The 25,641-nt window shown below is 44.2% G+C and overlaps 1 protein-coding gene across 1 annotated transcript; it reads right to left on the reverse strand.

The window, feature by feature from the left end:
• Positions 1-1,760: 1,760 nt before the first annotated feature.
• Positions 1,761-25,492, reverse strand: zcchc17 (zinc finger, CCHC domain containing 17). The gene is made up of 8 exons (XM_038815095.1): positions 24,959-25,492; positions 21,393-21,556; positions 21,240-21,297; positions 19,503-19,603; positions 18,243-18,334; positions 17,801-17,901; positions 16,237-16,364; positions 1,761-2,759 (listed from the first exon to the last, which is right to left on the reverse strand). Exons 2-8 carry the CDS (start codon positions 21,432-21,434, stop codon positions 2,562-2,564), a joined length of 720 nt encoding a protein of 239 aa, XP_038671023.1. The 5' UTR covers positions 21,435-21,556; positions 24,959-25,492; the 3' UTR covers positions 1,761-2,561.
• Between the last annotated feature and the right edge of the window lie 149 nt (positions 25,493-25,641).

Genomic DNA, 25,641 nt, shown 5'->3' on the forward strand with positions numbered 1-25,641 from the left:
AACATATGAAGGGGTGGCTCTGTTGATTAATTATGGTATTAGCACATTAGAGAGGGATGTCATAATTATAATAACCAGCATACGGTGTGGGGATGATTGTTTTCCCTGTATTCCTTGAGATGTTAGGGGCGGACTAGTTTACCTGTACTTGTATAAAAGGTCAGCCAGTTCGGAACTGACCGACAGGAGAGACTACCTGCTGAGGTCCTACTGGTACTCATGTATATAATTGTTGTAACATAAATGTTGTTTACTTTTGCTCACTTTGAACTCCCGGAGCCTTACTAAAATAAGCTCTGGAGACCAGGATCTTGAAGCAGTTTGGGTTGAGATGAGAAAGGCAAATTGTCAGTTGCGGGAGTGGTCCTCCTAAGAATCACAGTATTACTGCTCATGGATTCTGTGGGCCCTTGCATGGCTGATGAGCCCAATCTTAGAGCCACATCTTGACCATACACTTGGCAAGTGTTTTCGCGGGGCTGGGATTGGTCCTTGGATTCTGGATTGCTGATCTTCCTTCTCAGGCTCCTTTTGAGGCCTTCTCTTGCCATTGGGTGTCCTCAAAGTGTGTTGCTTTGATCAAGGGGTTCCTTCAAATAGGCCTCTTCTGAGCAAGTGTCATCCACATATTGACGTCTATGTTGCATTTCTCGAGGTAAGCCTTTAGGTTCCTTTGTCCTCTTCTTGTTTGGGGGCCTTCTTTAAGCTGATTTACTTTGGTAGTCGGGACTCTGAAATCCGAAGCACATGACCTGTTTTGGATGATCGTGGCATCGATAATGGTGGCACGGCTCCATCAAGGGGGGGGGGGGGGGGTGGTGGGGGTGATGTTAGTACACCTAACCTGCCAGCTGATGCAGAGAATCCATCTCAAACAGCATTGATGGTATCTCTCTAGGGCCTTAAGATGACATCTGTACACAGTCCAGGTTTCTGGGCAAGAAAGATGACGTGGTAGAATGTCCGTCTTGTACATGAGGATCTTGGGGTCAACATGGATGTCATTGGGCGGCACATGGCACAGTGGTTAGCACTGGGACTACGGCGCTGAGGACCCAGATCCTGGCTCTGGGTCACTGTCTGAGTGGAATTTGCACATTCTCGCCGTGTCTGCGTGAGTTTCACCCCCACAACCCAAAGATGTGCATGTTAGGTGGATTGGCTACACAAAATTGGCCGTGAATTGGAAAAAAAATTATTAGGGTCTCTAAATTTATATTTTAAAAAATGTTTTTAATATAAATTTGGAGAACTCAATTATTTTTATGTGACTTTTGTGACATTAAATATGAATTTACAAAATGTCATTCATCTCAGGTTGTATATAAATTACATCACATACTCTCCCGACTTGTTCATTCTTAAGCTTAAGAGGTTTAAGCTGCACAATGATCAATATTACTTTCCTCTGGACCTTCGCTACCACTTCTCCCAAAGTAAGGTGCTCAAATTCTGCTGCAGTTGTAGGATTATAATGATGCAAATTCATTTTTGCCTCGTTGATGGAAGGCACTGAATGTTTTTAAGAAGGGAGTAAAAATGTAAAAGATGTACATATCCACACATGTGCGCTCAGTAGGCTTACTGACTGAGAGGCTGGTTGTAAAACAGCCAAGGAGCTAAATCAGAGAATGTCAACATTAAATGTCACTCGTTGAGGTGAAGCCTGCACTTAAACCTGCAAAATTTGTCAAATTCTCTTTTCTATTGTACACACCTTTTATTTTTTTGGCTTTGATTTTTACTAACTGACTTTTTCAGAATAGATTATTTTATTGTAGGCAGAATACAAAAACTTGCACCCCGTAAATCCAAGATAAAAGTCACTTCTTTCTGCACAGACGAAATAACAGGGCTACAAAAGTATCTTAAATATCTTAACTGCCTAGTATCGGAATACAGATGACTTTTTTGAAAAAGAATTAACTCATTGAAACTGTTATGATGCAAAGCTGAAGCCATCCCATTAAAACTGCTCATTTTCACTGAAGAAAATGTGCTTTTAGATGAGGTAGTGCAACAAAAAAATTGAAAACTGTTAACTGAGTGCAGTAGACTGGGAACGCAATGCCTTGGAACTGTGATCTTCATGTCTGACTGCTTAATATATTAGAAAGAAACGTCTGTAGCGTTTGTCCAGTATTTTAAATACGGTAACATGTTTGAAGTATGCAGTTCCAAACTGTACTAAAATAACAAAGGAATTTCAAACAAAATAGATTAAGTATTTCAATGTTAATATTTTGCAGTGTGATCGTACAGCTGAAATATTCAGATTAAATCAGCCACTGGTAATTCTCTCAACATCATGAGCTGCACTTAAATGGAAATACTTGAAAGGGAAATATACAAATTGTTTCATTTTGTAATAACATTTGCGACAACTGAATAATACATGGTGTATTTCAAATTTGATTCATCTTTGGGGTAAATACAATGTACAACAGGAAATTCATCTGATAAAAGAAACGTGTTCTTTCAACTTCTTGAGTGTTAGATTTCACATACCAACAACTTGAACACAAGAAGGAAATCCAGTTTTCTATACCAGATTCTCTTCCTTAATCTCTCTTTCTGGATTTCTTATGTTTGTGTTTTTTATGCTTTTTCTTCTTGTGTGATCGTTCGGTCTTTTCTGAATGCTTGTGTCTTTTGGTCTCTGTACATTCCTGCTTACTATTAGAGTCCGACATTTCAGAAGAATCGGATTCGGAGGAAGATCCCTTGTCTTTGTCCTTCTTCTGTTTCTTTTCTTTTTCCTGGAGGGAATCAACCTTTTATTTGCACCAAAGTTGGGAAAACAGCCGCTTTTTCCTTTCACATGACATGATCAAAACTGCAGAACTCTAAACCGGGGTTATATTTTTTTCCAATGCTCCAAATATTACCTATCGCAACATTGGTATAAATATAGAGATATAGAGAAATACAGCACAGAACAGGCCCTTCGGCCCACGATGTTGTGCTGAACTTTTGTCCTACGTTAATCATAGATCATAGAATTTTGGACACTAAGGGCAATTTATCGTGGCCAATCCACCCAACCTGCACATCTTTGGACTGTGGGAGGAAACCTGAGCACCCAGAGGAAACCCACACACACATGGGGAGGATGTGCAGACTCCACACAGTTATCCAAGCCGAAATCGAACCTGGGACCCCGAGCTGTGAAGCAATTATGCTATCCACAATGCTACCGTGCTGCCCTTAAGAACAAATTAATCCACACTCCATTATTCTACCATAATCCATGTACCTATCCAATAGCCGCTTGAAGGTCCTTAACGTTTCCGACACAACTACTTCCACAGGCAGTGCATTCCATGGTTTGGTATGGTCCAATCCTTGAATATTTAACAGGATCCATATGATATAGGAGCAGAATTAGGCCATTGGGCCCATTGAGTCTGCTCTGCCATAGAATCATGTCTGATGTTTCTCATCCCCATTCTCCAGCTTTCTCTCCATAACCCCTGATTCCCTTATTAATCAAGAACCTATCTATCTCGGTCTTAAAGACACAGTGACTTGGCCTCCACAGTCTTCTGCGGCAATGAGTTCCACAGATTCACCACCCTCTGGCTGAAGAAATTCCTCCTGCTCTCAGTTTTAAAGGATTGTCCCTTGAGTTTGAGGCTGTGGCCTCGGGTTCTAGTTTTTTTCTACGAGTGGAAACATTCTCTCCAAGTCCATTCTATCTAGGCCACTCAGTATCCTGTAAGTTTCAATAAGATCCCCCCCATATCTTCTAAACTCCAACGAGGACAGACCCAGAGTCTTTATCGTTCCACATTTGACAAGTTTTATATTCCAGGGATTATTCTTGCGAATCTCCTCTGAACCCTTTCCAAGGCCAGCACATTCTTCCTGGGGCCCAAAACCGCTCACAATGCTCCAAATGGGGTCTGATCAAAGCCTTACACAACCTCAGACGTACATCTCTGCTCTTGTATTCTAACCCTCTCAATATGAATGCTAGCATTGCATTTGCCTTCCTAACTGTCGACTGAACCTGCACGATAACCTTAAGAGAATCTTGAACAAGGACTCCCAAGTCCCTTTGTGCTTCTGATTTCCTAAGCCTTTTCTCATTTAGAAAATAGTCTATGCCTCCATTCTTCCCATCAAAGTGCATAACCTCACACTTTTCCACATTGTATTCCATCTATTACTTCTTTGCCCACTCTCCTAGCCTGCCTTCTGCAGTAGCCCTGCTTCCTCAATACTACCTGTCCTTTTGCATATATCTGTTTCATCTGCAAACTTAGCAACTGTGTCCTCAGTTTCTTCTTCCAGATCATTTATATATGTTGTGAAAAGTTGTTGTCCCAACACCGACTGTTGAGGCACAACACTAATCACTGGCTGCCATCCTGAAAAAGACCTCCTTAACCGACTCTGCCTTCTGCCGATCAGCCAATCATCTATCCATGCCAGTATCTTTCCATCAACACCAAGGGCTCTTAGCTTATTTAACAGTTTCCTATTCGGCACCCTGCTAAAGGCCTTCTGGAAATCTAAATCGATCACGTCCACTGGTTCTCCTTTGACTAACTTCCTTGTCACCTCTTCAAAGAATTCTAACAAATTTGTCAGACACAATAGATGGTGCAGGAGCATGACGACTCTCCGTGAACTCTCCCAAACAGATCTTCTTTTTACTTCGTGTTGCCCGATTATGTATTTTCTTTTCAAGTACTAAATGATCTGTTTTCGAGCTGCTCGCAGAAAAATACTTTTCGGTGTACCTCGGTACACATGACGATAAACAAATCCAAATCCAAACTCCTTGTCGAAGCGTGCTGACTCAGTCATATTTTATCATGCACGTCCAGGTACTCCGCAATCTTATCTTTGATAATGGACTCTAACCAATGACCGAAGTCAAGCTAACAGCCTATAATTTCCTGTCTTCTGCCTCCCTCCCTCCCTTCTTAAACAGGGGTGTTACATGAGCCATTTTCCCGTCCTCTAGCAATGCCTCCAGCGATTCCTGAAAGATCACCACCAATCCCTCCACAATTTCCTCAGCTATCTCCTTTAGAACCCTGGGTGTAGTCCATCCGGTCCAGTTGATTTATCCACCTTCAGACCTTTCAGTTTCCCCAGAATCTTATCCTAAATGGTGGCCACTACACTCACCTCTGCCTGCTGATTCTCCTGGAGTTCTGGTATCCCACTGGTGTCTTCCACCGTGAAGACTGATGCAGAGTAACTATTCAGTTCCTCTGCCATTTCTTTGTTTCCTATTACTACTACTCCAGCCTCATTTTCCAGTTGTCCAATTTCTATTTTTGCCTCTCCCTTACCTTTTATATATTGAAAAAAACTCTTGTTATCTTCTTTTATATTACAAGCTAGCTTACACTCATATTTCATCTTCTCCCTCCCTTATTGCTTTGTTAGTTGTCCTCTGTTTGCTTTTAAAGTCTTCCCACTAATCCTTGCCACCTTGTATGCTTTCTTTTTTGCTGTCCCTGACTTTCTTTGTCAGCCATGGGTGCCTCGCCCTCCGCTTAGCATGTTTCCTCCTCCTTGGGATGGACTTCTGTTGTGTCTCCCGAATAACCTCCCAAAAATCCCTGCCATTGCTGTTCCACTGTCTTCCCTGCTAGGCTCTTTTTCCAATTAAGTCTGGCCAGCTCCTCCCTTATCTCTTTGTAGTTACCTTTAAGCAATTATAATACCGTTAAATCTGATCCTAGCTCCCCCCTCTCAAACTACAGGGTAAATTTTATCATATTGTGGTCACTGCCCCAGTTCCCATCAAACATTCACATTAGATCCACTGTTGCATTTTTTCTTAACCTCAAACAATAATGCCTTGGGCAGCAAAAGATTTTCTTTTAAATTCATTTTTTTGGGATGTGGGCTTCGCTGGCCACGACAGCATTTGTCGCCCATCCCTAATTGCACTTGAGACGGTGGTGAGCTGCCTTCTTGAACTGTTGCAATCCATGTGGTGTCAGTACACCCACAATGATGTTAGGGGGGAGGGAGTTCTGGAATTTTGGCCCAGCGACAGTGAAGGAACGCAATATATTTCCAAGTCAGGATGGTGAGTAACTTGGAGGGGAACTTCCAGGTGGTGGTATTCCCAGGTATCTGCTACCTTTGTCCTTCTTAATGGCACTGGTGGTAGGTTTGAAAGGTGTTGCCTCAGGATGGTAGCACAGTGGTTACCACAGTTGCTTCACAGCTCCAGGGTCCCAGGTTTGATTCCAGGCTTGGGTCACTGTCTGTGCAGAGTCTGCACGTTCTCCCCGTGTGTGCTTGGAGGTTTGGTGAGTTACTACATGCATCTTGTAGATGTTGCACTGGGCTGCTACTGAGTGGCATTGGTGGATGGAGTGAATGTTTGTGGAAGGGCTGCCAATCAAGTGAGCTGCTTTGTCCTGGCTGATGTCGAGCTTCTTCAATATTGTTGAAGCTGCACTCATCCAGGCAAGTGTGGAATATTCCATGACACTCCTGACTTATGCCTTCAAGGTGTTGAACAGGCTCTGGAGAGCCAGGTAAGTTACTCGCTGCAGGATTCCTAACCTCTGACCTGCTCTTGTAGCCACTTGTAGCTAGTCCAGTTCAGTTTCTCATAGAATTTACAGTGCAGAAGGAGGCCATTCGGCTAATCGAGTCTGCACCGGCCCTTGGAAAGAGCACGTTACTTAAACACACCGGCACCCTAACCCCACCTAACCTTTTTCTTTCAACAATTTAACATAGACAATCATACAATATACTGTGCAGAAGGAGGCCATTCAGCTCATCGAGTCTGCATCGGCCCTTGGAAAGAGCAACCTAGCCAAGCCCACGCCTCCACCCTATCCTCGTAACCCAGTAACCCCACCTAACCTTTTTTCTCAACACTAAGGGCAATTTATCACGGCCAATCCAGCTAACCTGCACATCTTTGGACCGTGGGTGGAAACCGGAGCACCCAGAGGAAACCCACGCAGACACGGGGAGAACGTGCCGACTCCGCACAGACAGTGACCCATGCCGGAAATCGAACCTGGGTCCCTGGAGCTGTGAAGAAACAGTGCTAACCACTGTGCTACCATGCCACACATGTCAATGGTAACCCCGAGAATGTTGACAGTGAACGATTCAGTGATGGTAATGCCATTGAATGTCAAGGGGTGATGGTTTGATTCTCTCTTAATGGAGATGGTCATTGTCTGGCACTTGTGTGGCTCTAATGTTACTTGTCATTTATCAGCCCAAGCCTGGATATTGTGCAGGTCTTGCTGCACTTGCACGTGGGCTGCTTCAGCGTGAGGAGTCTCGAATGTTGCTGAACATTGTGCAATCAGCGAACATCCTCACATCTGACCTCACATTGGGATGAAGCAGCTGAAGATGGTTGCGCCTAGGACACTGACCTGAGGAACACCTGCAGTGTTATCCTGGGACTGAGATGACTGGCATCCAGCAACCAGAACCTTGTTCCTTTGTATTAGATGTGACTCCAACCAGTGGAGAGTTTCCCCCCAAATCCCCAGACTCCAGTTTTGGTAGGGCTCCTTGATGCCACAGTAAATCAAATGCTGAGTTGATGTCAAGGGCAGTCACTCTAACCTCAGCTCTAGAGCTCAGCTGTTTAGTCCATGTTTCAACCAAGGCTACAGCCTTGAGGTCAGGAGCAGAATGAATGTGGCGGAATCCAAGCTTAGCATCAGTAAGCAGGTTACTGTTGATGACCCCTATCATCAAATCAGGTCGCTATTCAGGTGTGACAGTCAGCAATCGCATTTTACGTTACAGTTACAGAAACATTTGCAAAGTTAACAATATTTCTGCATTTGTAAGTTATGTAATCGGCGTTACCCGTTTTTGTGCAACTGGAGAAAACTTTATTCAGTCAAGAAAGGTCAATAATAAACTCCCATTAGCTATAATGGGAGTTTATCAGCTATGGATACCATCTCAGACTAAAGGGACGATCCTTTAAAACTGAGAGGAGGAGGGATTTCTTCAGCCAGAGGGTGGTGAATCTGTGGAACTCTGCCACAGAAGGCTGTGGAGGCCAATTCACTGAGTGTCTTTAAGACAGAGATATGAAAAAATGAAATGAAAATCGCTTATTGTCACGAGTAGACTTCAATGAAGTTACTGTGAAAAGCCCCTAGTCGCCACATTCCGGCGCCTGTTCGGGGAGGCTGTTACGGGAATCGAACCGTGCTGCTGGCCTGTTTGGTCTGCTTTCAAAGCCAGTGATTTAGCCCAGTGTGCTAAACAGATAGATAGGTTCTTGATTAATAAGGGGATCAGGGGTTATGAGGAGAAGGCAGGGGAATGGGGATGAGAAAATATCAGCCATGATTGAATGGCGGAGCAGACTCGATGGGCCAACTGGCCTAGTTCTGCTCCTAAGTCTTGTGGTTAAATTTCTTGAAATTGAATGATGCAATGTTACTCATAGGCTTGGATGTCCAGTACTTATTGGAGATTGGTCAATCATACTGGAACAAAAGGTGGGAAAAAGTGCAGCTGAAGAATGGGCCATCTTCAAAGCAGAAATGGTCTGCACATCCTCAAGGTATAGTCTCTTAAAAAGGGAACAGAGGGCAGCACGGTGGCACAGTGGTTAGCATTGCTGCCTACGGCGCTGAGGACCCAGGTTCGAATCCCGGCCCTGGGTCACTGTCTGTGTGGAGTTTGCACATTCTCCCCGTGTTTGCGTGGGTTTCATCCCCACAACCCAAAAAGATGTGCAGGATAGGTGGATTGGCCATGCTAAATTGCCCCTTAATTGGAAAATAATTGGGCACTCTAAATTTATTAAAAAAACAAAAGAAATTAAAAAAGGGAACAGTAGAGGGTGGCATAGTGGCACGGTCGACAGCCCTGGGTCACTGTCCGTGTAGGGTTTTGCAAATTCTCCCCTTGTCTGCATGGGTTTCACTGTCCACAATCCAAAAATGTGCAGGGTAGGTGGATTGGCCACACTAAATTGCCCCTTAATTGAAAAAAAATAATTGTGATTAGAAATGAAGAGGAATTATGAGAAAAAGCTGACAGCCAACATAGAGGGGAATCCCAAAGTTTTCTATAAATAAACAAAGAGTAAAAGTGTAGTAAAAAGAGGATTAGAGACTTAAGAGAAAAGAGTTAAGTATTAATTTAATACCTCAGCTATGCCCCCTGGAGGCAGGGGGCATAGCTGAGGTATTAAATTAATACTTTACATCCGTCTTTACCAAGGAGGTAGATGCTTCCAAGGACATGGTGACAGATGAGAAAGTTCTGAAGGGTTACAAATGCATAATGAGGAAGTGCTGAATAACTTCAATGGGGCAAGAATGAAGCTTTGCCTGATAGAATGGAACAAAATGTTGGTGGGGAAAGCTGTAGTTACCTTCAAACCAGGGTACACAGTCAAGGCATATTCCCTTAGAAAGGCAATTAATCTTTATTATTGTCACAAGTAGGCTTACATTAACATTGCAATGAAGTTATGATGATAATGTAGAAGAAACAAATCCAGTTCCCTGGAGAAAAAGGAGATAGATATTAAGATAAGGAAGAAAAAGCGTGCTTATGACAGGGGTCAGGTAGAAAATGCAGTTGAGAATCAAGAGGAATCCAGACGGTTCAGGGGGGAGGTGAAAATATATTAGAGAAACTCAGAGGGATTATGAGAAAACACTTGCAGCCAACATAATCCCAGAGTTTTCTATCGGAATATAAATAATAAAAGGAGCACGGCCGATTGGGGATCTAAAAGGGAATTTACACATGGAGGCTGGGTCATAGCTGAGGCATTAGATGAATAATTTGCATCCATCTTTACTAAGGATGTAGATGCTACCCTGGACATGTTGACAGATGAGGAAAGTCTGTCCCCAGTGGAGTTCAAAATTGATAACGAGGAAGTGTTGAATAGACTGTCAACACTGAAAGGTGACAAGGCACCGGGAATGGCTGAGCTGCATTAAGGGATATTAAAGGAAGTGAGAATGGAAAATACAGGGCCACTCGCCGTAATCTTCCTGTCATCTCTAGTCTCTGGGGAGGTGCCAGAGGACTGGAGAATTGTTAATGTTACGCTTCTGTTCAAAAAGGCTTGGAAGGATACCCCCAGCAATTACACTCAGTCAGTTTAACATCCTTGATAGGCAAGCTTCTCGCAACAATAATTCAGGATAGAATTAGTGGCAATATGGAAAAATGTTGGTTGACTAGCAAGAGCCAACATTAATGTCCTACGGATAAATTGTGTTTAACTAACTTGCTGGAGTATTTGAGGAAGTAATAGAAAGGATTGATGAGGATAATGCTGTTGATGTGATGTAAATATGGACTTTCAAAAGCCTTTAAATATAGTGCCATACAACAAATTTGTCAGAAACTTTATAGCTTATTGAATAAAAGCAACTTCTATACAAAACAGGCTGAATAAGAGGAAGCAGAGAATAATGGTCAATGGATATTTTTGGAGCTGGAGGAAGGTTTGCAGTGGTATTCCCCAGGGTCAGTGCGGGAGACAATTTCAAAGTTTGCAGATGACAAATATTGTAAACTGTGTAGAGGACATTGTCGAACTTCAAAACAACGTAGACAAATTGGAGCGGGCAGATATGTGGAAGATAAGGTTAAGTGTGGAGAATTGTGATGTGCTACATTTTTCTGGGATAAACATGGAGAGAGAATATCAAATAAGGGATAAAATTCATAAAGGGGTGCAGTGCAGAGGGACCTGGATGTATATGTGTATAGATCACTGAAGGTGGCAGGACAGGTGGAGAGAGCAGTTAATAAAGCATACAGCATTCTAGGCTTTATAATAGGGGGCATAGAATACAAGATCAAGGAAGCTATGCTGAACTTTGACAAGACACTCTTTAGACCTCAACTGGAGAATTGTGTACCATTCGGAGCGCCACACATTCAGAAGAGAGTGAACCCATTGGAGAGAGTGCAGAAGAGGTTGACAAGAACACTTCCAGGGATAAGAAGCTTCAGTTATGAGGATAGATTGGCGAGCTTGGGACTGTTCTTCTTGGGAGAGAATAAGCCAAGAGGATATTTGATAGTGTTGTTCAAACTCATGACGGGGCTTGAAAAGGTTAATCTAACACGAGCTAAAAAACAAAATCACATAAGCTGCTAGTTGCTTAATTCTCAAGGACAGAAACTTAGCGATGAGAAACCAGTTGTTTCAGCTCAGACTGTCGACAGATAGCATTCAAGAACCGGTGCTGTACTATTTATAAGGCGGATGGAATCACAGAGCTCACACACAGAAATTCAATTGATCATCATCCAGCTGCAGTTTATATGTCCACTCAGAAAAGGGACAATAACAGGGGAGTATGATACGCCCCGGTCAGGCATATCTTTATCGTACTCATGTCTAGCAGTTATTAGATAAGGAGAGAAGAATACGTGCTTGCCAATATTATAATTAAACTCTAAGTGTCGGCTGGCCAGTTGGGGAATGAGGAACATTATAGTTGAATTGTGTGAAACTTCCGTAACAGGGCTAGCAGAGCAGATAGGAAGAAACTGTTCCCACTTGGAAAAGGATGGAGAATGAAAGGGCACAGATGTGATTTGCAAAACAAACAAATGTGGTGTGAGAAAAAGCTTTTTCAGACAAGTGTTCGGGCCTGGAATGTGCTTATTATTAAGATGGGGCGGGGGGGGGGGGGGGTTAAAGGAGTATTGGATCATAATTGACTTTTTAAATGTTTAATAAATTTCTTTCTCTTGTTCTTAAAACTAATTAGTGGTTCTGTGACTGTTCCTGCACGCTTTATAAAAAATGTACAAGTTAAAAAAAAAATTTAGAGTACCCAATTTATTTATTTTTTCTAATTGAGGGGCACTTTAGCATGGCCAATCCACCTAGCCTACACAGCTTTGGGTTGTGCGGGGTGAGACCCATACAGACACAGGGAGAATGTGCAAAAAATGTACAAGTTAAGCCCTTGCGAACCAGGGTTCCATTCTGGGATCTGCCCCTCTACTTATGATATTTTTAAAATAAATTTAGAGTACCCAATTATTTTTTCTAATTAAGGAGAAATTTAGCGTGGCGATCGACCTACCCTGCACATCTTTGGGTGGTGGAGGTGAAACCCACAGATACGGGGAGAATGTACAAGCTCCACATGGATCATAATTGGGTCGAACCTGGGTCCTCAGCGCTGTAGGAAGCAGTGCTAACCACTCTGCCGCCAAAGCATATATCCTCAACTGGGATAGTAACAAAACTGTAAGTGTTGCAGGATTTCAAAACATGGAGAAAAGGGTTATTAGACGCTAATTAGCAAAAACATTTGTTGGGATATTTTGAAACGTGGAAGTCAAGTTATCGGATGCTGAATAGCAAAACGTGGCCTGGGATTTATTGGTAAATGGTGAGTTCTGCGAAGCCTTAAAAAGGCATAAGTGAACAAAAGAACAAAGAACAAAAGATTTGGGGCGTGATTCTCCCGAAAAATTTCAAAGTTAATTTGTGGCAGGTATTTCAGGCAGTTTACCGCCGGCTTTGCCGCGAGTTCCCCACCGCTATTCGATGCCACTGAGTCACTTTTGTGTCCCCTGGGGAGTTTCTCACTGGTTTAGCCCACACTTAGAATTTTTTTTTAGGACTGGGGGGCTGAACTCAGATTGGGCCTCTATTTTAAAAAGGGTGCACCGATCTCTGTGAGCTTGTGAGACCCCCCGCCACCCTTGGGCAGTGTCACCCTGCACACACATAGGCACTTTCACACCCCCTCCCCCTGTGGGGGCATCTCTCTACGGGATCCCTGGGATCCCCTCTCTTCACCCCCCCCCCCCTCCCCCCCCCCCCCTCCCCCCCCTCCCGGGCCATCGTGCAGCACTCCCTCCCTTCTAGGACCCCCCACCCATCATTTAACCAACCTCCTGGAGGCCCCAACTCACCTGCCCTTAACACCCCACCCCCCCACCCCCACCCTTAACACACACCCCTCCCCACACTCCACTCTCATTGGAAGTGCCGCCCTGGCACTCGGGTACCCTTGCACTGCCATCCCGGCACCCAGGCAGTGCTCCTCCCAGCTTGGAATGATATCCTGGCACCTTGTCAGTGCCATCCCTGCACCTTGTCAGAACCAAGATGCCCAAGTTCAGGGGGAGGGCCAGGGAGCCACCCTGCACTTACCCTGACCACCCAGGGGTGTCTGATGGCCCGGGACACCTCCCAGGTGCCGTCCTGCCTGGTCCACCTTTGTGAATGTCACCGTTGTGACATTCTAAGAGGGAGACCAGTGGATCCCGGCCAAGTAGGTCGTAAATAGGTTCCTATAGGTCATTCAGTCCCGCCCATTTAGGGCAGAGTTCCAATTGCGACATCTCGCAGGACTTCGGAGAATCTGACGAGGCGTGGAGCCTGTCGGGAGGCTCGCAGGAGGTCTCTCCTGGCATTCTCCGGCCGCATTGTGCTCCCACCTGAGCGCAACACGACTGGAGAATCACGCCCTTTGAGTTACTGCGAGGTATATTGTCTAGGTTAGAATCCAAAGTGGCATTTGAAATTGCTGAGACTTTCCCAAAGATGGAAGATGTAACTGACTGGTTTACAGAAAGTAACCAAAAGTCAGTTAACTGAATTTGCAGCTTAGAATTAGGATTACCTTCAGGGAGTAAGAAAACTGAGGTAATTGAAAGAATAGTGAAGCATTTAACACAGGCAGCACAGTGGTTAGCACTGGTGCTTCATGGTGCCAGGGTCCCAGGTTCGATTCCCAGCTTGGATCACTGTCTGTGCGGTCTGCACGTTCTCCCAGTGTCTGCTTGGGTTTCCTCCGGGTGCTCCAGTTTCCTATCACAAGTCCCGAAAGACATGTTGCGAGGCGAATTGAACATTCTGAATTCTCCCTCAGTGTACCCAAACAGGTGCCGGAATGTGGCGACTGGGGGATTTTCACAGTAACGTCATTGCAGTGTTAATATAAAAGTGAAATGAAAATTCTTGATCTAGAGATGCAAGAAAAGTAAAAAATTGAGAAAAAGAAGAAAAAGAGAGATGTTTTCAAAGGGTACTGGAAATAGAGAAGCTAGCAATGATGAGGGGCATAGATAGGGTGGCTTGGAAGGAACATTTCCCTTTCATAGAGGGGTCAGTAGCCAGGGGGTATAGATTTACACTATGGGGCAGGATATTTTGTGGAGATGTGAGTAAAAACATTTTCACCCAGAGGGTGGTTGGAATCTGGAGCTCACTGCCTAGAAGGTAAGTAGAGGCTGGAATCCTCACAACATTTAAGCAGTATTTAGCTGAGCACTTGAAATGCTATAGCATACACAAGGCTGGGGCACCACAGTGGTGCAGTGGTTAACACTGCTGCCACACGGTGCCGAGGACCTTGGTTGATCCCGGCTCCGGTTCAATGTCCGTGAGGAATTGGCACATTCTCCCCGTGTCTTTGTCTCACCCCCTATAAACCCAAAAGATGTGGAGGGTAGGTAGATTGGCCATGCTAAATTGCCTCTTTATTGGAAAATAATTGGGTTTTAAATTTGATTTAAAAAAACAAAAGGCTTCGGGTAAAGTGCTGCAAAATGTGATTCGAGTAGATAGGTGCTTGATGACCGGCCCAGCCATGCTGGGCCTAAGGGCCTCCTGACATGCTGTAAAAACTCTATGACTCTATGAAAAGGGAAAAGGAGAAAGACAGGGGGCTGTATTCTCCACTGGCAGGATGCTCCGTTTTGCCGGCAGCCCGGGAGTTTCCCAATGGCGTGGGGCTGCCCCACAATGGGAAACCCTATTGACCAGCTGGCGTAACGGAGCATCCCACCGACGGTGTAAAACAGAAATGCGGTGCGGCGGGGCGGACTGAAGTTAAAGCAGAGACACCAGAGGAGGTTGAGGAAGGATGTTGTTTTAGGCATGAACCTAGTGGGAAATGTTTCAAGTTATACAAGCTCCATCAAAATTTGAGGAAAAGGATATGGAAACATTCTTTGGGCCGAATTCTCCGGCCGGCCGCTGGCGGGGAGATTCTCTGGTCCCACCCGGCAGTGCACACACGCCCACAGGTTTCCCGGTGGCATGGGTGGAAGTAAAGAATCCCACCACCAGCGAATAGCCCACCAAATTCGCTGGCCTCGCTAGCAGCGGTAACGGGGTGGACACGCAACGGAGAATGCCGGCCTTTATGTCATTGGAAAAATGACAATTGGTTAAACAGATGAAATGGCCAACATTAATTTGGGCATTACATTAACAGAGCAGACTTGGAGGTAGTGGTAGTGAGGTGTATGCGTCTTTGTCAGTAGAACTACCTGTAGGTTATGATGTGGCAAAGAAATCCATCCTTAGTGTGTATGACTTGGCTTCTGAGGTACACAGGCGGAAATTACGAAACACACCACACAGCCTGGACAAACTCCTATTGAATTTGAGAGGGTGAAGCAAAGTAATTTTGACCGTTGGATACGGGCTTTAAACAGGAACTTCCTTTGGTTATTAGAACTCACGTTGAGGAACAAAAGGCTAAAACTGTGAGATAGGCAACAGAGTTAACTGATGATTACAAACATGTCCATGGAACCAAACCTCGTTTCATCATCCTTTTAAACACGAGAAGGATGGAAAGTGAGTAAGAGAAAATAAACAAATTGTAAGAAAGAGATGGAACAGTTGGAAATAGTTAGGAAATCTCACAGCTCAAAAAGGAGGGTGGCCGTGATAGTTCAGCGAATTTGAGTACTGGTGAAGGAAGTCAGGCTATTGGAAGGTTCTGGATGTTTTATTTCAAAGGGAGAGTTTTCCTTAACTCGTCAAACAAAATAAGTAAACAAATTAACATTTTGAGAGATATGGGAGTAGATCAATCATTGATGGTCGCTGATGATAATATGTCAGCACAGCGGTTAGTACTGTTGCTTCACAGTGCCAGGGACATGGGTTCAATTCCCGGCTTGGGTCACTGTCTGTGAGGAGTCTGCACGTTCACTTTGTGTCTGCATGGGTTTCCTTCGGGTGCTCCAGTTTCCTCCCACTAGTCCCGGAAGATGTGCTTGTTAGGTGAACTGAACATTCTGAATTCTCCCTCTGTGTACCCGAACAGGCACCGGAATGTGGCAACTGGGAGATTTTCACAGTAACTTCATTGCAGTGTTAAAGTAAGCCTACTTGCAACACTAATAAAGATTATTATTATAACAATTACCTGGCAGGTTGCATTCTGGTGAGGACAATGCTCTCAGGTGGCTGTAATTATAGGTTAAGTCTACGTCCACTAAATAAATAATTACCTTCTTTTTCTTCTTTGGAGGCTGAAGCTCAGATTGAGTGGAACAGTCAGCTGCTTCCACCTCATCATCAGGAACTAGACTGTACTTAACACCTCCAGGTTGCATGAAGCAGTCTTTCGCAAAATGTCCTGTGAAAGAAAATAAAGTTAACTCCAAGTGTGAAGCAGTGATGCACTCACATTAAATGCAAACTGACTTAGTACAATGGAGTCATATAATGTGAGATTTGTGTTCAATACAATTGTCCGCTGAACACAAATAGAAAGTAATCGTGACAAAAGCAAATTACTGTGGACGCTGGAATCTGAAACGAAAGAGAAAATGCTGGAAAATCTCAGCAAGTCTGGCAGCATCTGTAGGGAGAGAAAAGAGCTAACGTTTCGAGTCCGATGACTCTTTGTCAAAGTAAACGTGACAATTGGTCTATTTCACCAAGGAGGCCACTGGGTTCAATCCTAGTATGAACGATGTATTTCCAAAGTGTCCATATATGTTGGAGGCGTGGGAAAGGGATTGGCTCCCAAACAAGAGGAGGATAAAGGAAGTGCTTCAAAGACATCCTGAAGGTTTACCTCAAGAAATGCAACATAGACCTCAATGTCTGGGAGATTGTAGCTCAGAAGAGACCTACTTGGAGGAAACTCCTCATTGAAGGGATACTCAATGGCAAGCGGAGGCTTGGAAGAGGGAGGCCCAAAAAGGAGTCTGAGAAAGGAATACCAGCGATCAAGAGCAATTCCAACTCACGGAAACACCTGCCAAGTGTGCGTGCTGAGTGTCTGGGATTGGGTTCATCAGCCATGCAAGAACTCACAGAACCCATGACCAGTAACACAGAGTTTCTTAGGTGGACAATCACACTGGTTATAAGCTAGAACATAAGCTAGCTAATTTTTCCCTTCTTAGCCTCAGATCAGTGAGTGTTACATTGAATGTGGTGGAAAAAGAATTGGCACCTCTGTGGTCTGTCCAGCTTAGAACCCTACCACATGGTAGATTCTGCCATCAATGGAGGAAATTTTCCACTTTATTTGGGTGGCACGGGAGCACAGTGGTTAGCACTGTTGCTTCATAGCTCCAGGGTCCCAGGTTCAATTCCCGGCTTGGGTTACTGTCCGTGCAGAGTCTGCACATTCTCCCCTTGTCTGCGTGGGTTACTTCCGGGTGCTCTGGTTTCCTCCCTCAGTCCAAAGATGTGCAGGTTAGGTGGACTGGTCATGCTAAATTGCCCTTAGTGTCCAGAAACGTTAGGTGGGGTTACTGGGTTACAGGGATAGGGTGGAGTGTGGCCTTAAGTAGGGTGCTCTTTACAAGGGCCGGTGCCACCCATATACTACAGCTCCGATGCAATTCCTTTCTTAGGTAAGTAAAAAAATATTTGAAAAGGAGAAATAGACCCATTTATCACCCCGCTCGAAATTTACAAGCCATTCAATTCTATCTAATTGACTTCAGTTATAATTGACGGTAGTTACTGTTTACCAGGATCAAGGGCAAACTTAATTTAGTTTCATTTTACAAACTCCTAACAGAAAATGAAAGCAATTATGCATGCATTACACACCTTTACATCCACATTTTTTACAGACCGTGTTTAAGACAGCTTCGAGTGTTATCTTCTGCCCTGTAAAGTCCTTGAAATGGCGCTTCCTCCTCTCATCCTGGCTGTAAACAAAATCACAAGTTGGAATTAATCCACTGTGCAAAGTCGATTTTATTTAATTTATAGGAGCAGCATCTTCTGTCTGCAAGAGCTATGGTCATTTTTGTGTGGTGTGGCAAACAAATCCTTTTCCATTAACCAAATTACTTGTTTTGACTGCAGGAAAATTTTTTAAAACTCATTGTGTGGGAGAAGGATTTCATTATCTGCAAAATATGGTCAAAAGCCTTGAGTTTTGGGAAACCAGGCAATAGATCATAATGTTAGTGTGCAAGTCTTTCACGATTATCATACTGTGTTTGATATATGAAAACAAGTAAAAGTCATTAACAAAAACACGTACTCAAGAGCAACGTTATTGGGATCGAGGTCCTTCCCCGAGCCTTGATTGACAGCCTTCATTGAAAGAGAAAGCTTGACTTTGCCATCCTTTACCTTTTAAAAAAAAAAAGCTTGGTTTTAATCATAGCCAGATACAGACAAAGTTCATTTAAAAAGAAACCTGCTGTAGCAACATGTAAACGTATACAAAGCAGGGAAGTTGCAATTTAGAGAAGCAATGCCTTCAGGGTGATAGCCCTTCCACAACCCCTTCTGTGCCCATTTACCAGATTAAAACCTGTTATGTCTCTAACTTCATCCAGATCCGATGAAAAGTCACTGACCTGCAACTTTAAGTTTGCTTCTCTCTCCATACACATTACCTGACCTGTTGAGTATTTCCAGAATTTTGTTTTTATTTCAGATTTCCAGCAGAAGAATAAAGGGGCGGTTCTATGACAGGTTCAAAATCAGGAGAGGTTAAAGGACAAAAGAGATGATGGCACAAGCAACATGAGATGGTTAACGGGATAGGGAAAGAAACACAACATGGGTTTAGAGGGGGCGTGAATGGGAAAAGCAGCAAAACCATTTCCAAGAGCTGCTGTCCAGATAAAAGAGTGATTGAGTGCATGCTCTAGTTGTGAATTAAGAGCAGCTGATCTAACTGCACATATATAAGAGCCAGTTTTATCTTTTGTCACAGTGCATTTTCAAGAGGCTGCTGCGTGGAAGGTAACAGTAGTTTGCTCTTATGTTATGGTGAGTTTTGCAAAGAAATCTGTGTTGAAGACTGACAGGCTCCAGCTACTCCCTTTGCAATATGGATGTTCAGCAATTTAACAAGGCAAAGTTCCTGATATGAATGTGTTTGTCATGTAATTTCTCCTACATTCCTGATCCATTTTCACACTCCTTAAGTTTTGTTCCTCTCTCACCTCTCCCTCTTCCTACTCAAATCCTGCTAAGATTTCTAACCTTTTCAAGTTCTGATGAAAGGTCACCGACCTAAAGAATTTGGCTCTTGCTCTGCTTCCACACATGCTGCCTGGTCTGAGTATTTCCAGCATTTTCAGTTTCCTTAAAAATGCTCGTATTTGAGAGGGTTTTACCAGCACTGTGAGAAACGACATTGCTCATCCATTTATAACCAGTATCTACCAATGTGATATATTGCACATTCAACAAATCTTCCCTGTTGACCAGCAGAGGAAAGGAACGGAGGAAAACAAATCTTAGAATCACATGCAGCTTTGAGAAAGTCTCAGGATAGCTTCCGTACCTCTTTGCCAATTACTTTAACCCAGACCTTTTCTCCAACATCAACAACCTCGGACGGATTATCCACCCGGCTTGCTGACATGTGCGACTTGTGAACAAGACCTGCAAAGTAAGATAATTATTCAGTGGTTACACAAGAACTAGGAGCTGGATATGGTAATTCAGCCCCTCCAGCCTTTCAACGCGATCATGGCTGATCTAATCTCGGTCTCCTTTCCACCTTGCTGCCTGCTCCCCATAACCCTTCATCCCTCTACTAATTAAAAACCAATCTGTCTCCTCCTTAAATTTGTCTAGTGTTCCGCCGTCCACTGCACACTTGAGAGAGAATTCCACAGATTCACAACCCTTTTGAGCAAATTAATTCCTCTTCATTTCTGTTTTAAATCTGCTACTCCTTAGCTGAATTTTCTAGAATGTCCAACAAGGGAAATATCCTCTCTATGTCCACCCTGTCAATCCCCTTCAGCAACTTACATACCTCAATTAGATCTCCTCTCATTCTTCTAAACTCCAGTGAGTGTAGACTTAAACTGCACAGTCTGTCTTCATAAGACAAGTCCTTGTTCCTTGGAATCAATCTACTTCTTCTCTGAACTGCCTCTAATGCATTTATGCCGTTCCTCAAGTAAGAGGACCAAAACTGTGCGCAGTAGTCCAGACGTGGTCTCACCAGTGCCCTATACAATTGCAACAGCACTTCCCAACTTCTATACTGTATTCCATTAGCAATTAATGCCAACGTTCCATATGCCTTCCTTATTACCTGCTGCACCTGCATAGCGACTTTCTTCAATTCATGCACTAGGACACGCAGATCCCTGTACACTGAAGCATTTTGAAGTTCTCTCCATTTAGGTAATAAGATGCTGACCAAAATGGATAACCTCACAGTTATCCACCTTCAATTCCATCTGCCAGATTTTGACTCACTCACCTCACCTATCCGGTGCGGATTCGATGGGCCAAATGGCCTCCTTCTGCACTGTAAATTCTACGGCTATCTATTTGTAAATATCTTACTCGCTCAGGATTGGATCCTGACTACAGTTCCCACACCACTCATGACTATTTAGCCCCGCTATGGCACATCTCTCTGCTCTATTTCTATTTTTTATTCATCCGGATGAGCTTGTTGACTTGAATTTGGAAGAGCAAGCTTGGAAAAGTGACAATTTGTGGAAAATGTTGATCAGGTGTTTTATGAAACAGAAGGCTCTGTAGCAGAATCTGCGTTGTGTAGAAGGGTCATTGGACTCAAAACGTTAACGAGTTTCTCTCCACACAGATACTGCCAGACCTGATGAGTATATCCAGCATTTTCTGTTTTTATTTCAGATTTCCAGCATCTGCAGTATTTTACTTTTAGTTAAATATCAAGTTTTGTAAGAATCAGAACAATAATGACATAAGTTTATCACTATACTGAAAATGGGAAGGATTTCTGGAGCTTAACAATAGTCCCATCTAAATGTGGTTAGCACTGCTGTCCGCGCTGAGGACCCGGGTTCGATCCCGGCCCCGAATCACTGTCCATGTGAAGTTTGCACATTCTATCCGTATCTGTGGGGGTCTCACCCCCACAACCCAAAGGTTGGTGAAGGGTAGGTGGATTGACCATGCTAAATTGCTCCTTAATTGGAAAATGTTTTAAAAAGGTTTCCAAAATGACCCAACTGTGTCCACACTTTAAAAAAGAGATATACATAATGTATATAAAACTGCTGAAATACTATACCTTGCCGTTTACAATAAGGAATTTTGATAAATGCTCCATATTCAGTTACAGATGCAACCTGAAAAATTAATTTGAGCACAATTTTTTTTCCGGCCAATAATAACAGAAAGATGTTTCATAAAAACAAAGAATGTATATACAAGAAAGATGTACCTCGCCCTGGAGGGTAGTGTACATTTCAGGCAAGTCCTCCATTCTTACACAACCTGCAGCACATGAAGGAGAGAGAAACAACCTTGGGAAATTCGTGAAACGATGACCATATTCCTGGTAAGTTTACTAATTTGTATATTCTTTTCACTCTCTATCAGGAAGATCTAGATGGAAAAAACACAATTAAAAAACATTTGTGAATGTGGTACAACACTGCCAAGGTTGCATTTAATAGATATTGGAGTTGCAAGGCAGTATTTTTCAACTTCTGCTTCTTGTAAGTTATATATAAAAAAAAACCTTCAAAAGAAATCAAGGAAGCAAAATTGCAACGACCAATGAGAGAAAAGGATTTTCCCCACCGAGGGACAATGCAAATAAAATAAATGATCTTTATTGTCACAAGTAGGCTTACATTAATGAAGTTACTGTGTGCAGAAGGAACTTTAATTGGCGGATTAGTTGCCTTAATACCCTGTATTCATTTTAACCAGCTGTTTGACTATATTTCATGGAAATAGGCACTTGGCAAAGCATGATGGATATTTAGCCTTATTTTTAGTCAAGAAGTTCTGTATGAAACAGTCAGAAGGTCATACAATGTAAACAAGCATACAGCTGCACATTACTTTGCTGACAGCAGATCATTATTATTTTTCTTAGGCGAGGAACTCAAGGCCTGTTATTAAACTCTAACTCCGGTCTGCTCGCTTTTCTGTCTTTTTGCTAATCTAAAGAATGCCTTTTGTCCACGATATTGCTTACTGTATCATATAAATTGCTTGCCTTACCTTTGTAAAGCGGGGACATTTGGAATGACTGTGGTCTCTCTAATCCCCCCATGAACTTTGTGTTAAATAAAGGACCTTGGCGAAAACTGTGCTGACTTATAATTTCTTCAACACTGTGAAAAGCCCCTAGTTGCCACATTCCAACGCCTCGGGTACACACACATAGAGGGAGAATTCAGAATTCTCTCAGCTGGTACGGGAATTGAACCCACGCTGTTGGCCTTGTTCTGCATTACAAACCAGCTGTCCAGTCCACTGAGCTGAACTAGTTCCCTTAGCATATCCAATCCATCTAACTTGCACATCTTTTTTTTTATTAGTGTCACAAGTAGGCTTACATTAACATTGTCTCAGAATCCTTCATAGCAAATCCCCTCCGAATGTGTTATGTTTCAATAGATCACCTCTCATTCTTCTAAACTCCTGGCAGCAATTATGAAATTAGCACTTTGTTGAAAAAACCAGTGGCATCACATTCAACAAAGTGTGAATTTTTCAAGACTTTTTATAAAATTTCCCATTGATTGCAATCTGGGGTGAATCAGCAGTGCACCAGAAGAAGCAGTGCAGAAAAACTGACACCAACTTCTGGATTTGTGTGTGTGTTATTCTGCACTCGCATGGATCCAAGAAGTTGCTGTCAAGGTTCAATGCAGTTATAACAGGGAATAGAGAAAGTTTCACCATCAACATTGCAAAATCTGGGCAATAAATGTCCAAGGACAACTCATCTGTCACAGCCCAATCGAAATGATGGTGGAAGGAGGTTCTCTCACAATTGTGAGATGAGGAGCCCATCTCACAATCACCGACCATACAAACATGCAAATTAGGAGCAGGAGTACGCCACCCGGCTCTAAAATTCAATACGATCATGGCTGATCGGACTGTAACATCAACCTCCCCTCATTCCCCCCCCCCCCCACGCCCCGCATTCCTGCCTACCCCTCATGACCTTTTACTGTCTTGCATATCAATAAACTATCCAGCTCGCCTCATCGGTTTTAAATGAGCGACCCCTTATTTTTAAATAGCGACCCCGAGTTCTAGATTCTCCCTGAAGAGGAAACCTCCTCTCCACATCCACCCAGTCAATATCCCTCAGGATCTTAAAAGTTTCATTCAAGTCGCCTCCTTCTCCATTCCAGTGACTACAACTTTTCCTCATAAAACCCGCACATTCCAACTGAAACCGCCTAACCTCACACAAGCTGCAGTTCAAACTGATGGGAATGTATATTTTCAAAGTGCCACTAACATAAGAGTGACTGATGCACAGCACAGATTTTCCTAAACTGTGCAGGGATTTGCCCTCCTGTCCCACATCCAGATGTATGGGATTCATTCTGGATTTTACATCACCCAATCATGGTTGGTACCTGCACAAATGCACTGTGCTGCACTTATGAAGTCCGAGAATAACACAGTGCTCATGAACAGATACAACCACAAGTACTGCAGCATTGGCTGGCACCACTCTCTTCCCTGCTTTGACAGGTTCATGGATGGGGAGATAGGTGTCAGGAAAGGAGGGCTGGGGGCGACACGGTGGCACAGCGGTTAGAACTGTTGTCTCACCGTGCCAAAGACCCGGGTTGGATCTCAGCCCCGGGCCACTATCCGTGTGGAGTTTGCACATTCTCCCCGTGTCTGCATGGGTCTCACCCCCACAATCCAAAAGATGTGCAGGGTAGGTGGATTGCCACACTAAATTGCCCCTTAATTGGAAAAGAAAGAATTGAGTACATTAAATTTGTAAAGGAAAAAAAATGAAAGGAGGGCTGGAGGTGTCTGACCCTCTTGCGAGGCTAAATAATTTAGGGTGCATATTATTTGGAGTCTAGAATAAGAAACACAATCTCACTGAAACCGCAGGGTGGATACAGATATTGCTTCCGCAAGCTGGAGAGTCTATAACACAAGAGTACAATCTCAGGATAAGGGGCAGATTAGTTAGTACTAAGATGAGAAATCACTTCAGTCAAAGGATTGTGAACCTTTGGAATTCTCTGCCCCGATGGGTGTGGATACTTCATTGAATGGATTTAATGTTGCGATAAAACAGATGTTTGGGGCCCTCTGGGAATTAAAGGATTATGGTGAGCGGGCGATGAAATGAAATTGAAGCCCCAACATGAACCATGAATGTCGGAACAGAATCGAGGGCCTGTATACAACACAGTGCAGAAAGAGGCCATCCAGCCCATCGAGTCTGAACTGACCCACCCAAGCCCCCACTTCAATCCCACCTCTCTAACCCAACAACCCCTCCTAAATGACACTAAGGGCAATTTAGCATAGCCAATCCACCTAACCTGCACGTCTTTGGACTGAGGGAGGAACCAGGAGCACCCGGAGGAAACCCATGCAGACACAGGGAGAACGTGCAGGCTCCACACAGACAGTGACCTAGCGGGGAATCGAACCTGGGACCCTGACGCTGTGAATCCACAGTGCTAACCACTATGCGACCGTGGTGCCCAAGTGTGGTCTACTCGTGCTCCCATGTCGTGTTCCTGAGCTGGTGTTCTGAGCAGAGCAGGGGGGGGGGGGGGGGGGGGGGGAGTGAAGGGGTCTGGGCAGGGTAATGGGCATGGCAGAGAGGGGGGAAAACAGACTGCTCCATGGTCTCGTTAACATCCCCCTCCTCTGAAGCACCACCTTCTCCACGACCCCCGGGGAAATAGCTCTTACTCTTCCCCCTCCCCCAGAATTGGTCACCCTGGCCTGCAGTATAACTGGTGTCCAGCAGCTGCACATGGCACTTATACATACCAGCTCTTGCAATATGACCGCAGCCCGACCCACAACTACGGGTCAGTCGATCAGCAAATCCACTCCACTGTCGGCAAGGAAGGGAAAATGAGTGAGCCACAAACCGGATCCTGGCAGTCCTGCAGCCGCCCCAGCCAGCGACCAATAGAAAGACGTTTTACTCAGTGAGGAACCGCCTACCACCTGATTGACCGCTGATCTGTCCAATTGGAGCTGGAATTGCCATCCGCACCGCGGAGTAACCAATGGGGGTGGAAGGAGGCCATGGCAACGGCGTGGCTGGTTGAGCAATGAGGAGCCGGCTTGTTGGGAGGTGGCCGGGATCGGGCTTCTCAGACCAGTTTCCAGGCTGGAGTTGGGAAATGGGCACCGAGGAGAGGAGTTGGGCCGAACAACTGGGGTTGTGTTTCCCCGGGGGGGGACTCATAATTTAGTCCAGGTATCGTTTTAGGAACCCTGCCTTGCACACCGTCCTAGTTTCTATGTATGATGGAAGCTTTGGACAGAAACATGCTGCAGCTCAGGGAAGCCCTGGCCACTGAGATGACATCAACGCGCGCAATTGTCGGTTCCTGTCATCGTCACTGCGCGCGCGATTCTGCGCCGGCGCAGACTGCGGGGGCTTTCACCATGACGTCAGTTGAGGAGGCGATTGCGCATGAGCAATTTGAGGCAGGGGCGAA

The sequence above is a fragment of the Scyliorhinus canicula genome, chromosome 13 (assembly GCF_902713615.1).
Source record: "Scyliorhinus canicula chromosome 13, sScyCan1.1, whole genome shotgun sequence".
Lineage (NCBI taxonomy): Eukaryota > Metazoa > Chordata > Chondrichthyes > Carcharhiniformes > Scyliorhinidae > Scyliorhinus > Scyliorhinus canicula.

Bases quoted from the DNA above. Each gene is read 5' to 3' on its own strand.
- zcchc17 (XM_038815095.1), bottom strand. From the start codon at position 21,434: ATGGAGGACTTGCCTGAAATGTACACTACCCTCCAGGGCGAG. The intron at 19,604-21,239 runs GTATAGTATTTC...CTTACTTTGCAG, and splicing joins TCCTTATTGTAAACGGCAAG to GTCTTGTTCACAAGTCGCAC. The intron at 18,335-19,502 runs GTACGGAAGCTA...TTTTTTTAAAAG, and splicing joins TTAAAGTAATTGGCAAAGAG to GTAAAGGATGGCAAAGTCAA.